Here is a 15059-nt window from a genome sequence, read left to right as displayed (position 1 = left end):
GCCCATCGTGGGCGTACCCGCACTTCATCCCCCAGCACTGTGAGTGAAAATGCCCTGCATGGAAAAAAGCCGAAAGTAACAGCGGGAAGGCAACTTAAATCCATTATTTATCGCCATCGCTTCAATCTTTTATACATAAGAGTATAGTATCCTACGATTTACGTAGTCTATTATTTCACTGCACAAGCAAGGAAGTAAAACTATGCAAAATAGCCCAAAGCAAACGCGGGAAGGCAACTCCGCCCATCGTGGGCGTTACCTATATGGAAGCTCCCGGTCGCCATTAAGCCCTACATAGACACCCGGAGACAATAACACACTCTACCCTTAACCAAGTGTATAAAGCCTACTTTAGTATAACCATATGTAGTCGAGTATGCCACCGCATCGATTGCACTAACATTGTCTGTCAATAAGACCTAATAAAGTCTCTGCATTAACACACTCTCAAGGAGTAGCGTGGTCCAGGCAGCTAAGTGTTGTCAAGGAAAAAGCTCTTCACTGACAGAGCCTCTGATTCCCATAACAGCAAGTAGTGCAGAAAGTTAGATATGTCCCTTAAGGAATATTCCTGTAGAGAAAACATAATTTATGCTTACCTAATAAATTTATTTCTCTTGTAGTGTATCCAGTCCACGGATCATCCATTACTTGTGGGATATTCTCCTTCCCAACAGGAAGCTGCAAGAGTCCACCCACTGCAAAGCTGCTATATAGCTCCTCCTCTAACTGCCATATTCAGTCATTCGACCGAAAACAAGCCGAGAAAGGAAAAACCATGGGGTGCAGTGGTGACTGTAGTTCAAATGAAAAAATTACCTGCCTTAAAGTGACAGGGCGGGCCGTGGACTGGATACACTACAAGAGAAATAAATTTATCAGGTAAGCATAAATTATGTTTTCTCTTGTAAGGTGTATCCAGTCCACGGATCATCCATTACTTATGGAATACCAATCCCAAAGCTAAAGTACACGGATGATGGGAGGGACAAGGTAGGTACTTAAACGGAAGTTACCACTGCCTGTAAAAAAAAACCCTTTCTCCCAAAAATAGCCTCCGAAGAAGCAAGGTATCAAATTTGTTAAATTTGAAAAAGTATGAAGCGCAGATCCAAGACTCCGTCTTGTAAATCTGTTCAACAGAAGCCACATTTAAAAAAGGCCCCAGTGAAAACCACAGCTCTAGTAGAATAAGCTGCAATCCCTTCAGGAGGCTGCTGTCCAGCAGTCTCATAAGCTAAATGAATTATGCTTTTTAACCAAAAAGACAGAGGAGCTGCTGAAGTCTTTTGACCTCTCCTCTGTCCAGAATAGACAACAAACAAGGTGAACGTTTGATGAAAACTGTAGTAGCTTGTAAGTAAAACTTTAAAGCACAAACCACGTCCAATATTGTGTAATAGACGTTCCTTCTTTGAGGAAGGATTAGGATACAAGCATGGAACAACTATCCCTTGAGTGATGTTCTTGTTAGATACCACCTTAGGAAAAAACCCAGGTTGGTACGCAGGACTACCTTATCCGTACGAAGGACCAGATAAGGAGAATCACATTGTAACACAGATAACTTGGAGACTCTACGAGTCGAGGAAATAGCTACCCAAAAGGAACTTTCCAAGATAAAGATTGATATCTATGGAACAAAAAAGGTTCAAACGGAACTTCTTGAAGAGCCTTAAGAACCAGGTTTAAGCTCCATGTTGGAGCAACAGTTTTAAATACAGGCTTGGATCTAACCAAAGCCTGACCAAATGCCTGAACGTCTAGAATACCTGCCAGACGCTGGTGCAAAAAAATAGACAGAGTAAAAATCTGTCCCTTTTAAGGAATTAGCTGACAACCCTTTTCTCAAAAACATCTTGGAGAAAAGATAATATCCTGGGAATCCAGGCTTTACTCCATGAGTAACCCTTGGATTCATAACAATCAGATATTTACACCATATCTATGTTCAATTTTCCTAGAGACAGGCTTTCATGTCTGTATTAAGGTATCAATGACTGACTCGGAGAAGCCATGCTTTGATAACATCAAGCGTTCAGTCTCCAGGCAGTCCATCTCAGATTGATTCTATTTAGATGGTTGAAAGGACCCTGAGGTAGAGGGACCTGTCTCAGAAGCAGAGACCGTGATGGAAAGGATGACATGTCCACCAGATCTGCATACCAGGTCCTGCGTGGCTACGTAGGCGCTGTCAAAAACACCAAAGCCCTCTCCTGCTTGGTCTTGACCTCCGAAGGAAATCCCACTCCCCCGGAAGAAAAGTCTGACGACTTAGAAAATCCACCTCCCAGTTCTCAACACCTGGGATATGGATAGCTGATAGACAAGAGTGAGTCTCTGTCCAGTGAATTATTGTAAGACTTCTAACATCACTAGGGAACTTCTGTTCCCCCTTGATGGCTGATGTAAGCCACAGTCGTGTATATTGTCCGACTGAGTATGATGTACCTCAGAGTTGCTAACTGAGGCCAAGTCTGAAGAGCATGGAATATCACTCCCAGAATATTTATTAGAAGGAGGGTCTCCTCCTAAGTCCACTATCCCTGAGCCTTCAGGGAGTTCCAGACTGCATCCCAACCTAAAAGGCTGGCATCCATTGTAACAATTGTCCCATCTGACCTGCGGAAGGTCATACCCTTGGACAGATGGACCCGACATAGTCACCAGAGAAGAGAATCTCTGGTCTCTTGGTCCAGGTTCAACAGGGGGACAAATCTGTGTAATCCCCGTTCCTCTGACTGAGCATGCATAGTTGCAGCGGTCTGAAATGTAGACGTGCAAACGGTACTATGTCCCTTGCCGCTACCTATTAAGCCGATTTCATTCATGTACTGAGCCACCGAAGGGCGCGGATGGGATGAAAAACACGGCAGAAATTTAGAAACTTTGACAACCTGGACTCCGTCAGGTAAATTTTCATTTCTACAGAATCTATCAGAGTCCCTAGGAGGGAAACCCTTGAGATTGGGGATAGAGAACTCTTTCCTTGTTCACTTTCCACCCATGTGATCTCAGAAATGCCAGTACTACGTCCGTATGAGACTTGGCAATTTGGATGTTTGACGCCTGTATCAGGATGTTGTCTATCTAAGGGGCCACTTCTATGCCCCGCGGCCTAAGGACCGCCAAAGCGACCCCAGAACCTCCATAAAGATTCTTGGGGCTGTAGATATCCCAAAGGAAAGAGCTACAAACTGGTAATGCCTGTCTAGAAAGGCAAACCTGAAAAACGAAGGTGATCTTTATGCATCACAATGTGAGGATAAGCATCCTTCAAATCCATTGTAGTCCTCTATTGACTCTCCTGGATCATAGTTAAGATGGTACGAATATTTTCCATCTTAAATGACGGAATTCTGAGGAATTTGTTTAAGATCTTTAGATCCAAAATAGGTCTGAGGGTTCCCTCACCTTGGGAACCACAAACAGATTTGAGTAAAAACTCTGTCCCTGTTCCTCTCTTGGAACTGGATGGATCTCGTACACAATGTAAGAATGCCTCCTGCTTTATCTGGTTTGCAGATAATTGTGAAAGGCGAAATCTCCCCTCTTTTTTGGGGGGAGAATCTTTGAAATCCAGAAAATATCTCTGGGATATAAATTCCAATGCCTAGGGATCCTGGGCATCTCTTGCCCACGCCCGGGCGAAGAGTCAAAGTCTGCCCCCTATAGGATCCGTTACCGGATAGGGGTCCGTTCCTTCATGCTGCCTTAGAGGCAGCAGCAGGCTCCTTGGCCTGCTTATCTTTGTTCCAGGTCCAATTGTCTCCAGACCGCCTTGGACTGAGCAAAAATTCCCTCTTGTTTTGCCTTAGAGGAAGTGGATGCCACACCTGCCCTGAAGTTTTAAAAGGCACGAAAATTAGACCTTTTTTGGCCCTTGATTCCTATCCTGAGGAAGGGCATGACCTTTTCCTCCAGTGATATAAGCAATAATCTCCTTCAAACCAGGCCCGAATAGGGTCTGCCCCTTGAAGGGAAGTTAAGTAGCTTATTTATTAAAGTCACGACAGCTGACCATGATATAAGCCATAGCGCTCTGCGTGCCAGTATAGTAAAAAACAGAATTCTTAGCCGTTAGTCTAGTCAAATGAACAAAGGCATCAGAAAACAAAGGAATTGGCTAGCATAAGCTTGTCAAATATATTCATCCAATGGAGTCGCTAACTGTAAAGCCTCATCAAGAGACTCAACCCAGAACGCCACAGCAGCAGTGATAGAAGCAATGTATGCAAGGGGCTGCAGGATAAAACCCTGTTGAATAAACATTTTTTATCCATTGGATCTAAAAAGCACAACTGTCCTCGCCAGAGGTAGTGGTACGCTTAGCTAGAGTAGAAACTCTTCTCTCCACCTTAGGAACTGTCTGCCAGAAGTCCCGTGTGGTGGTAACTATTAGAAAACATTCTTCTAAAAAATAGGAGGGGAAAAGGCACACCTGGTCTATCCCATTCCTTATTAAAAAAAAATTTTTTTTTTAGTAAACCTCTTTAGGTATTGGAAAAACATCAGTACACACCGGCACTGCATATTATTTATCCAGTCTACACAATTTCTCTGGCCCTGCGATTGTACACATTCATTCAGAGCAGCCAAAGCCTCCCTGAGCAACAAGTGGAGGTTCTCCAGCATAAATTTTAAATGTAGAAATATCAGAATCAGGTTAAATCATCTTCCCTGAGTCAAAAAAAATCACCCACAGACTAAGCATATTGTGAGGTAGTATCATACATGGTTCTTAAAGCGTCTGTATGCTCTGTATCTACCCCCAGAGCTGCTTTCATTTAATTTCAGGTAGTCTGACTAATACTGCTGCCAGAGTATTATTCACCACCTTTGCCATGTCTTGTAAAATAAACGCTATGGACGCCCTTGATGTATTTGGAGCCATTTGAGCGTGAGTCCCTGAAGCGGGAGTCGAAGGGTCTGACACGTGGGGATAGTTAATCGGCATAACTTTCCCCTCGACAGAATCCCCTGGTAAAATAAACGCTATGGGTGCCCTTGATGTACTTGCCGCCATTTGAGCGTGAGTCCCTAAAGCGGGAGTCAAAAGGTCTGACACGTGGGGAGAGTTAGTCGGCATAACTACCCCCACGACAGAATCCTCTGGTGATAATGTTCTTAAAGACAAAAAATTATCTTTATTGTTTAACATGAAATCAGTACATCTGGTACACATTCTAAGATGGGGTTCCACCATGGCTTTAAAAACAGAATTTATGTTTACCTGATAAATTACTTTCTCCAACGGTGTGTCCGGTTCATGGCGTCATCCTTACTTGTGGGATATTCTCCTCCCCAACAGGAAATGGCAAAGAGCCCAGCAAAGCTGGTCACATGATCCCTCCTAGGCTCCGCCTTCCCCAGTCATTCGACCGACGTAAAGGAGGAATATTTGCATAGGAGAAATCATATGATACCGTGGTGACTGTAGTTAAAGAAAATAAATTATCAGACCTGATTAAAAAACCAGGGCGGGCCGTGGACCGGACACACCGTTGGAGAAAGTAATTTATCAGGTAAACATAAATTCTGTTTTCTCCAACATAGGTGTGTCCGGTCCACGGCGTCATCCTTACTTGTGGGAACCAATACCAAAGCTTTAGGACACGGATGAAGGGAGGGAGCAAATCAGGTCACCTAGATGGAAGGCACCACGGCTTGCAAAACCTTTCTCCCAAAAATAGCCTCAGAAGAAGCAAAAGTATCAAATTTGTAAAATTTAGTAAAAGTGTGCAGTGAAGACCAAGTCGCTGCCTTACATATCTGATCAACAGAAGCCTCGTTCTTGAAGGCCCATGTGGAAGCCACAGCCCTAGTGGAATGAGCTGTGATTCTTTCAGGAGGCTGCCGTCCGGCAGTCTCGTAAGCCAATCTGATGATGCTTTTAAGCCAAAAAGAGAGAGAGGTAGAAGTTGCTTTTTGACCTCTCCTTTTACCAGAATAAACAACAAACAAGGAAGATGTTTGTCTAAAATCCTTTGTAGCATCTAAATAGAATTTTAGAGCACGAACTACATCCAAATTGTGCAACAAACGTTCCTTCTTTGAAACTGGATTCGGACACAAAGAAGGCACGACTATCTCCTGGTTAATGTTTTTGTTAAAAACAACTTTCGGAAGAAAACCAGGTTTAGTATGCAAAACCACCTTATCTGCATGGAACACCAGATAAGGAGGAGAACACTGCAGAGCAGATAATTCTGAAACTCTTCTAGCAGAAGAAATTGCAACCAAAAACAAAACTTTCCAAGATAATAACTTAATATCAACGGAATGTAAGGGTTCAAACGGAACCCCCTGAAGAACTGAAAGAACTAAGTTGAGACTCCAAGGAGGAGTCAAAGGTTTGTAAACAGGCTTGATTCTAACCAGAGCCTGAACAAAGGCTTGAACATCTGGCACAGCTGCCAGCTTTTTGTGAAGTAACACAGACAAGGCAGAAATCTGTCCCTTCAAAGAACCTGCAGATAATCCTTTCTCCAAACCTTCTTGAAGAAAGGATAGAATCTTAGGAATTTTTATCTTGTCCCAAGGGAATCCTTTAGATTCGCACCAACAGATATATTTTTTCCATATTTTGTGGTAGATTTTTCTAGTTACAGGCTTTCTGGCCTGAACAAGAGTATCAATGACAGAATCTGAGAACCCTCGCTTTGATAAGATCAAGCGTTCAATCTCCAAGCAGTCAGTTGGAGTGAGACCAGATTCGGATGTTCGAACGGACCTTGAACAAGAAGGTCTCGTCTCAAAGGTAGCTTCCATGGTGGAGCCGATGACATATTCACCAGGTCTGCATACCAAGTCCTGCGTGGCCACGCAGGAGCTATCAAGATCACCGATGCCCTCTCCTGATTGATCCTGGCTACCAGCCTGGGGATGAGAGGAAACGGCGGGAAAACATAAGCTAGTTTGAAGGTCCAAGGTGCTACTAGTGCATCTACTAGAGTCGCCTTGGGATCCCTGGATCTGGACCCGTAGCAAGGAACCTTGAAGTTCTGACGAGAGGCCATCAGATCCATGTCTGGAATGCCCCACAATTGAGTAATTTGGGCAAAGATTTCCGGATGGAGTTCCCACTCCCCCGGATGAAATGTCTGACGACTCAGAAAATCCGCTTCCCAATTTTCCACTCCTGGGATGTGGATTGCAGACAAGTGGCAGGAGTGAGTCTCCGCCCATTGAATGATTTTGGTCACTTCTTCCATCGCCAGGGAACTCCTTGTTCCCCCCTGATGGTTGATGTACGCAACAGTCGTCATGTTGTCTGATTGAAACCGTATGAATTTGGCCTTTGCTAGCTGAGGCCAAGCCTTGAGAGCATTGAATATCGCTCTCAGTTCCAGAATATTTATCGGGAGAAGAGATTCTTCCCGAGACCAAAGACCCTGAGCTTTCAGGGGTCCCCAGACCGCGCCCCAGCCCACCAGACTGGCGTCGGTCGTGACAATGACCCACTCTGGTCTGCGGAAGCTCATCCCCTGTGACAGGTTGTCCAGGGACAGCCACCAACGGAGTGAATCTCTGGTCCTCTGATCTACTTGTATCGTCGGAGACAAGTCTGTATAATCCCCATTCCACTGACTGAGCATGCACAGTTGTAATGGTCTTAGATGAATTCGCGCAAAAGGAACTATGTCCATTGCCGCTACCATCAAACCTATTACTTCCATGCACTGCGCTATGGAAGGAAGAGGAACAGAATGAAGTATTTGACAAGAGTTTAGAAGTTTTGATTTTCTGGCCTCTGTCAGAAAAATCCTCATTTCTAAGGAGTCTATTATTGTTCCCAAGAAGGGAACCCTTGTTGACGGAGATAGAGAACTTTTTTCTACGTTCACTTTCCACCCGTGAGATCTGAGAAAGGCCAGGACAATGTCCGTGTGAGCCTTTGCTTGTGGAAGGGACGACGCTTGAATCAGTATGTCGTCCAAGTAAGGTACTACTGCAATGCCCCTTGGTCTTAGCACCGCTAGAAGGGACCCTAGTACCTTTGTGAAAATTCTTGGAGCAGTGGCTAATCCGAACGGAAGTGCCACAAACTGGTAATGCTTGTCCAGAAATGCGAACCTTAGGAACCGATGATGTTCCTTGTGGATAGGAATATGTAGATACGCATCCTTTAAATCCACCGTGGTCATGAATTGACCTTCCGGGATGGAAGGAAGAATTGTTCGAATGGTTTCCATTTTGAACGATGGAACCTTGAGAAACTTGTTTAGGATCTTGAGATCTAAGATTGGTCTGAATGTTCCCTCTTTTTTGGGAACTACGAACAGATTGGAGTAGAACCCCATCCCTTGTTCTCCTAATGGAACAGGATGAATCACTCCCATTTTTAACAGGTCTTCTACACAATGTAAGAATGCCTGTTTTTTTATGTGGTCTGAAGACAATTGAGACCTGTGGAACCTCCCCCTTGGGGGAAGCCCCTTGAATTCCAGAAGATAACCTTGGGAGACTATTTCTAGCGCCCAAGGATCCAGAACATCTCTTGCCCAAGCCTGAGCGAAGAGAGAGAGTCTGCCCCCCACCAGATCCGGTCCCGGATCGGGGGCCAACATCTCATGCTGTCTTGGTAGCAGTGGCAGGTTTCTTGGCCTGCTTACCTTTGTTCCAGCCTTGCATTGGCCTCCAGGCTGGCTTGGCTTGAGAAGTATTACCCTCTTGCTTAGAGGACGTAGCACTTGGGGCTGGTCCGTTTCTGCGAAAGGGACGAAAATTAGGTTTATTTTTGGCCTTGAAAGACCTATCCTGAGGAAGGGCGTGGCCCTTGCCCCCAGTGATATCAGAAATAATCTCTTTCAAGTCAGGGCCAAACAGCGTTTTCCCCTTGAAAGGAATGTTAAGCAATTTGTTCTTGGAAGACGCATCCGCTGACCAAGATTTTAGCCAAAGCGCTCTGCGCGCCACAATAGCAAACCCAGAATTTTTCGCCGCTAATCTAGCCAATTGCAAAGTGGCGTCTAGGGTGAAAGAGTTAGCCAATTTGAGAGCATGAATTCTGTCCAAAATCTCCTCATAAGAAGAATCTTTATTGAGTGCCTTTTCTAGTTCATCGAACCAGAAACACGCTGCTGTAGTGACAGGAACAATGCATGAAATTGGTTGTAGAAGGTAACCTTGCTGAACAAACATCTTTTTAAGCAACCCCTCTAATTTTTTATCCATAGGATCTTTGAAAGCACAACTATCTTCTATGGGTATAGTGGTGCGTTTGTTTAGAGTAGAAACCGCCCCCTCGACCTTGGGGACTGTCTGCCATAAGTCCTTTCTGGGGTCGACCATAGGAAACAATTTCTTAAATATAGGGGGAGGGACGAAAGGTATGCCGGGCCTTTCCCATTCTTTGTTTACAATGTCCGCCACCCGCTTGGGTATAGGAAAAGCTTCGGGGGGCCCCGGGACCTCTAGGAACTTGTCCATTTTACATAATTTCTCACAATCATCTAGAGTAGATAACACCTCCTTAAGCAGGGCGCGGAGATGTTCCAATTTAAATTTGAATGTAATCACATCAGGTTCAGCTTGTTGAGAAATTTTCCCTGAATCTGAAATTTCTCCCTCAGACAAAACCTCCCTGGCCCCCTCAGACTGGTGTAGGGGCACTTCAGAACCAATATCATCAGCGTCCTCATGCTCTTCAGTATTGTCTAAAACAGAGCAGTCGCGCTTTCGCTGATAAGTGGGCATTTTGGCTAAAATGTTTTTGATAGAATTATCCATTACAGCCGTTAATTGTTGCATAGTAAGGAGTATTGGCGCACTAGATGTACTAGGGGCCTCCTGTGTGGGCAAGACTGGCGTAGACGAAGGAGGGGATGATGCAGTACCATGCTTACTCCCCTCACTTGAGGAATCATCTTGGGCATCATTTTCTCTAAATTTTGTGTCACATAAATCACATCTATTTAAATGAGAAGGAACCTTGGCTTCCCCACATACAGAACACAGTCTATCTGGTAGTTCAGACATGTTAAACAGGCATAAACTTGATAACACAGTACAAAAAACGTTTTAAAATAAAACAGTTACTTTCACTTTAAATTTTAAACTGAACACACTTTATTACTGCAAATGTGAAAAAGTATGAAGGAATTGTTCAAAATTCACCAAAATTTCACCACAGTGTCTTAAAGCCTTAAAAGTATTGCACACCAAATTTGAAAGCTTTAACTCTTAAAATAACGGAACCGGAGCCGTTTTTATATTTAACCCCTTTACAGTCCCTGGTATCTGCTTTGCTGAGACCCAACCAAGCCCAAAGGGGAATACGATACCAAATGACGCCTTCAGAAAGTCTTTTCTATGTATCAGAGCTCCTCACACATGCATCTGCATGTCATGCTTCCCAAAAACAAGTGCGCAATAGAGGCGCGAAAATGAGGCTCTGCCTATGATTAGGGAAAGCCCCTAGAGAATAAGGTGTCCAATACAGTGCCTGCCGGTTATTTTACATAATTCCCAAGAATAAAATAATTCCTCAAAGCTATGAAGTATAAAATATGCTTATATATCAATCGTTCTAGCCCAGAAAATGTCTACAGTCTTAAAAGCCCTTGTGAAGCCCTTTTTTTCTTATGTAATAAAAATGGCTTACCGGATCCCATAGGGAAAATGACAGCTTCCAGCATTACATCGTCTTGTTAGAAATGTGTCATACCTCAAGCAGCAAAAGTCTGCTCACTGTTTCCCCCAACTGAAGTTAATTCCTCTCAACAGTCCTGTGTGGAAACAGCCATCGATTTTAGTAACGGTTGCTAAAATCATTTTCCTCTTACAAACAGAAATCTTCATCTCTTTTCTGTTTCAGAGTAAATAGTACATACCAGCACTATTTTAAAATAACAAACTCTTGATTGAATAATAAAAACTACAGTTAAACACCAAAAAACTCTAAGCCATCTCCGTGGAGATGTTGCCTGTACAACGGCAAAGAGAATGACTGGGGAAGGCGGAGCCTAGGAGGGATCATGTGACCAGCTTTGCTGGGCTCTTTGCCATTTCCTGTTGGGGAGGAGAATATCCCACAAGTAAGGATGACGCCGTGGACCGGACACACCTATGTTGGAGAAACATAATGAACACAGAGCTTCCTCTATGTCAGACATGTTAGAACAGACTAATAATGAGACTAATAAGCTTGGAAAACACTTTAAATCAAGTTAACAAGCAAATATATAAAACGTTACTGTGCCTTTAAGAGAAACAAATTTTGTCAAAATTTGAAAAACAGTGAAAAATGGCAGTAAAACAAACGAAATTTTTGCAGTACATGTAATAAGGTAACAGAGCATTGCACCCACTTGCAAATGGATGATTAACCCCATAATGCAAAAAACGACAGACGTTTTTAAAAACAGACACAACAAAACTGCCACAGCAGAGCTGTGGATTACCTTCCCTATAAACGATTTTGGAAGTCTTTTTAGCCCTTTAGAAATGTCCTGTAGTATTCATGGGACTGCTGAGGGAATCTGGATAATTCATTTTGTAATTTTAACTGCGCAAAAAAAGCGCTAAATTAGGCCCCTCCCACTCATATTACAACAGTGGGAAGCTGCAGTTAACTGTTTCTATGCAAAATTTAAGTCAGCCATGTGGAAAAAACTTAGGCCCCAATAAGTTTTATCACCAAACATATGTTAAAAACGATTAAACATGCCAGCAAACGTTTTAAAACACATTTTTACAAGAGTATGTATCTCTATTAATAAGCCTGATACCAGTCGCTTTTACTGCATTTAAGGCTATACCAACATTACAGTGTTATCACCCATGTACGTTAAAAAACGATTAAACATGCCAGCAAACGTTTTAAAACACATTTTTATAAGAGTATGTATCTCTATTAATAAGCCTGATACCAGTCGCTATCGCTGCATTTAAGGCTTTACTTACATTACTTCGGTATCAGCAGTATTTTCTTAGTCAATTCCATTCCTAGAAAAATATTTTACTGCACATACCTTATTTGCAGGAAAACCTGCACGCCATTCCCCCTCTGAAGTACCTCACTCCTCAGAATGTGTGAGAACAGCAAATGGATCTCAGTTACGTCTGCTAAGATCATAGAAAAACGCAGGCAGAGTCTTCTTCCAAATACTGCCCGAGAAAAACAGCACACTCCGGTGCCATTTAAAAATAACAAACTTTTGATTGAAGAATAAACTAAGTATAAATCACCACAGACTCTCACGACCTCCTATCTATGTTGAGGCTTGCAAGAGAATGACTGAATATGGCAGTTAGGGGAGGAGCTATATAGCAGCTTTGCTGTGGGTGGACTCTTGCAACTTCCTGTTGGGAAGGAGAATATATTCCATAAGTAATGGATGATCCGTGGACTGGATACACTTAACAAGAGAAATAAAATCTGCACTTACCTCTCATGCCGCCCGACAGCAGGACAGCCTCAGCAGGGTTCAGAGGTCCATAGGTTCCCTCCAATAGTCCTACAGAAAAGATGAAGCCTGAGTTAGATCCAGCGTAGGCCATCACAAAAAGGGTAGCAACACAGTATGGGAGGCGCAGTGAAAATGATGTCTCACCAGTTCCCATTGCTTTAGAGCCACCAAATGCTTCTCTTTTTACTGAAGAGACTGATCTGGTCTAGGCTACACCCTAGCACAAAGTAGCACTCAGTGGCACCACTTAAAAAATAATAAACACTTGATTGAAGAATCTATAACGAACACCTCACTTTACCTCTTCCTATCACTAACACAGGCAAAGAGAATGACTGGGGTGGGAGGGAAGGGAGGAGCTATATATACAGCTCTGCTGTGGTGCTCTTTGCCTCCTCCTGCTGACCAGGAGGCGATATGCCATAAGTAAGGATGAAATCCGTGGACTCGTCGTATCTTGTAAAAGAAAAAGACAGCCCTTGTACAGAGTCCTTATATACAAGTCTCCAACCTCAGTAAATAAAATAAGCCATTAAGGAGACCTATGTCCTCTCAGCTATGTAACTTCTTTAAGTCTATTAGAAATAAGGAGCAAGCTCAATAACCTAAAAGGAGCCCTCCATTACAAATGTTAATACACATGAGGCATAAAGGGATTACCCAGATAAGTCTCTGAACATACCAGGGCCAACACAAAATAACAGGCTATACTAGTATACAGGAAAGTATTAACCCCTAGTCTCCTAGTCACAATAGTGCCTGCATCCTGCTACAAATATATCCTTCCAAGGATATATTATGTCCCAAAGAAAGCTGCAGTATATGTCATAATTGCACAGTCCCCCTATATAGGGAACAACAGGCACTAACCTGCAATCCAGCCCTCCAGCAGGAGGACAGTCTGACCGGTATGAGAGGAAGCCACTAATCACATATACCTTAATGTAAACCTGCCTGGCAGCAGGGCAGCTCACCCGGTTTGAAAGGCATTTTCCCTCACATGGACCTGTGGAAAAAAAAGGAAGACTGAGTAATCTTACTCAGGCTTTCAAGTTAGGACAGCAACAACTATTTGGGAGGCACAGTGAGGATTGTACCCCACGAGTTCCCAATTGTTTAAAAGTCACCACTGCTCTACTGAAGAGACTGACATGGGCTATGGCTAAACCCCAGGAAAGAGCCGAACAAACTTGCTCTGCTTTAAAATAATAAACTCTTGATTGAAGAATCTTCTTTTCAAACACCTAAACTTTACCACCCTCCTTGCTTTTAACATAGGTAAAGAGAATGACTGGGGTTGGAGGGAAGGAAGGTGATATTTAACAGCTTTGCTGTGGTGCTCTTTGCCTCCTCCTGCTGGCCAGGAGTGATATTCCCAACAGTAATTAATGATGATCCGTGGACTCATTGTGTCATTAGAAAGAAATAACGACTCCAGCGCACACAGTCCCAGACTATCCTGTGTCCTCTAAGGGAAGCGGTACTTCAAATCCGCAGCCACTAAGGCCGGGGAACTCCCTGCCCCTCGTGAGACACAAATAGCTGTCGGCTTTTAGGATCGGCAGATCCAGGCTTTAAAGTCCCCCTTTCCCTGTAGAAATTGTCTTAAGTCACAGAGGAAAGGAATAAATCAAAAACTTGCCTTCAGGGTCTCTGCTGTGGAGCAGTCACAGCACTTCCAGGTTTGACGGCTTCATCCAACTTCTGACAGGGACCTGAGGAAGAAAGGAAAGCAGTGTAAGCTAATACTGGTTAGCAGATGGAAGGAGGACAGAGAAACTCCCTGTGACATCCAGCAGATAACACCTGCCAATACTCTGTTTAAGAGGTTTACATGGATACAGCATTAACCCCAGTCCTATCTTGTAGGGAAACTATCCATTAAAGGACTTAACTTCTTCAGAGCACCATCTTCACCAACCTCCAAATTACAGAGGCAAAGAATGAGTGGGGGGAGTATGGTAAGTAGGAGCGATATTTATACGTTTTGGCTGGGGTGTCTTTGCCTCCTCCTGGTGGCCAGGTGTTGAATTCCTAACAGTAATGAATAAAGTCGTGGACTCTCCCTTGCCTTGGGAAAGAAATAAGCACTTACCAGGTTACTATATACTGCATGTGCTCATTTCGCAAGGTCACCCTGGTCTGCCCACCAATGGGCCCCCCTGGGACAGTGCTACCTGCAAATAAATGGAGAGTGCAGATTATCAGACAACATAAATGCCCTGTTACCTCAATGGTCTTCTAATCAGATAATCTGACTGTTAAAGGACAGTAAACTGCTGGGTACAAGTAAAGTTGCGCACACGACAGATAGTAATGGCACACTCGCACGGAATTATACAAATCGTTTGTAGCGCCACTTCCTTACCCAGATTTGCATCTATAAGGATGGGCTCTGCGCCAGTAGCTTGTGCCATGGCTGCCAGGTCTCGGTAATGCCATCGGTTCCTAACTGGGTCATTTTCAGGCACAAACGGCTTCCGTGTCTCTGTGAGTCGTACAATTCCCACAAGATCTATTTCACCTGAAACCTGTAGGGACAGAAATTGTTACAGTAAACAGAAGTAATATCTTGCTCTGCAATTACATTTTCTGGGCACTGCTACAAATAACATTTAGGCTTACCTGATAAATTATTTTCCTTCC

The 15059-nt window shown here is 43.6% G+C and overlaps 1 protein-coding gene across 2 annotated transcripts in view; it reads right to left on the bottom strand.

Annotated features, from left to right (window-relative positions):
* The window catches only part of LOC128643001 (surfeit locus protein 1), a 182515-nt gene that overhangs the window by 43055 nt on the left and 124401 nt on the right, over positions 1-15059 (bottom strand). Inside the window, exons 7-8 of one of the 2 annotated variants that reach the window (XM_053695920.1) lie at positions 14782-14944; positions 14509-14590 (exon numbers count right to left, since the gene is read on the bottom strand). In XM_053695920.1, the coding sequence (XP_053551895.1) occupies positions 14509-14590; positions 14782-14944 (245 nt within the window). The remainder of the gene's footprint in view (positions 1-14508; positions 14591-14781; positions 14945-15059) is intronic. The other variant, XM_053695921.1, reaches the window with a different exon arrangement.

The sequence above is a fragment of the Bombina bombina genome, chromosome 12, assembly GCF_027579735.1.
Source record: "Bombina bombina isolate aBomBom1 chromosome 12, aBomBom1.pri, whole genome shotgun sequence".
Lineage (NCBI taxonomy): Eukaryota > Metazoa > Chordata > Amphibia > Anura > Bombinatoridae > Bombina > Bombina bombina.
Note: the sequence above shows the minus strand (reverse complement) of the source record. Positions and strands in the feature narration are given on the sequence as shown.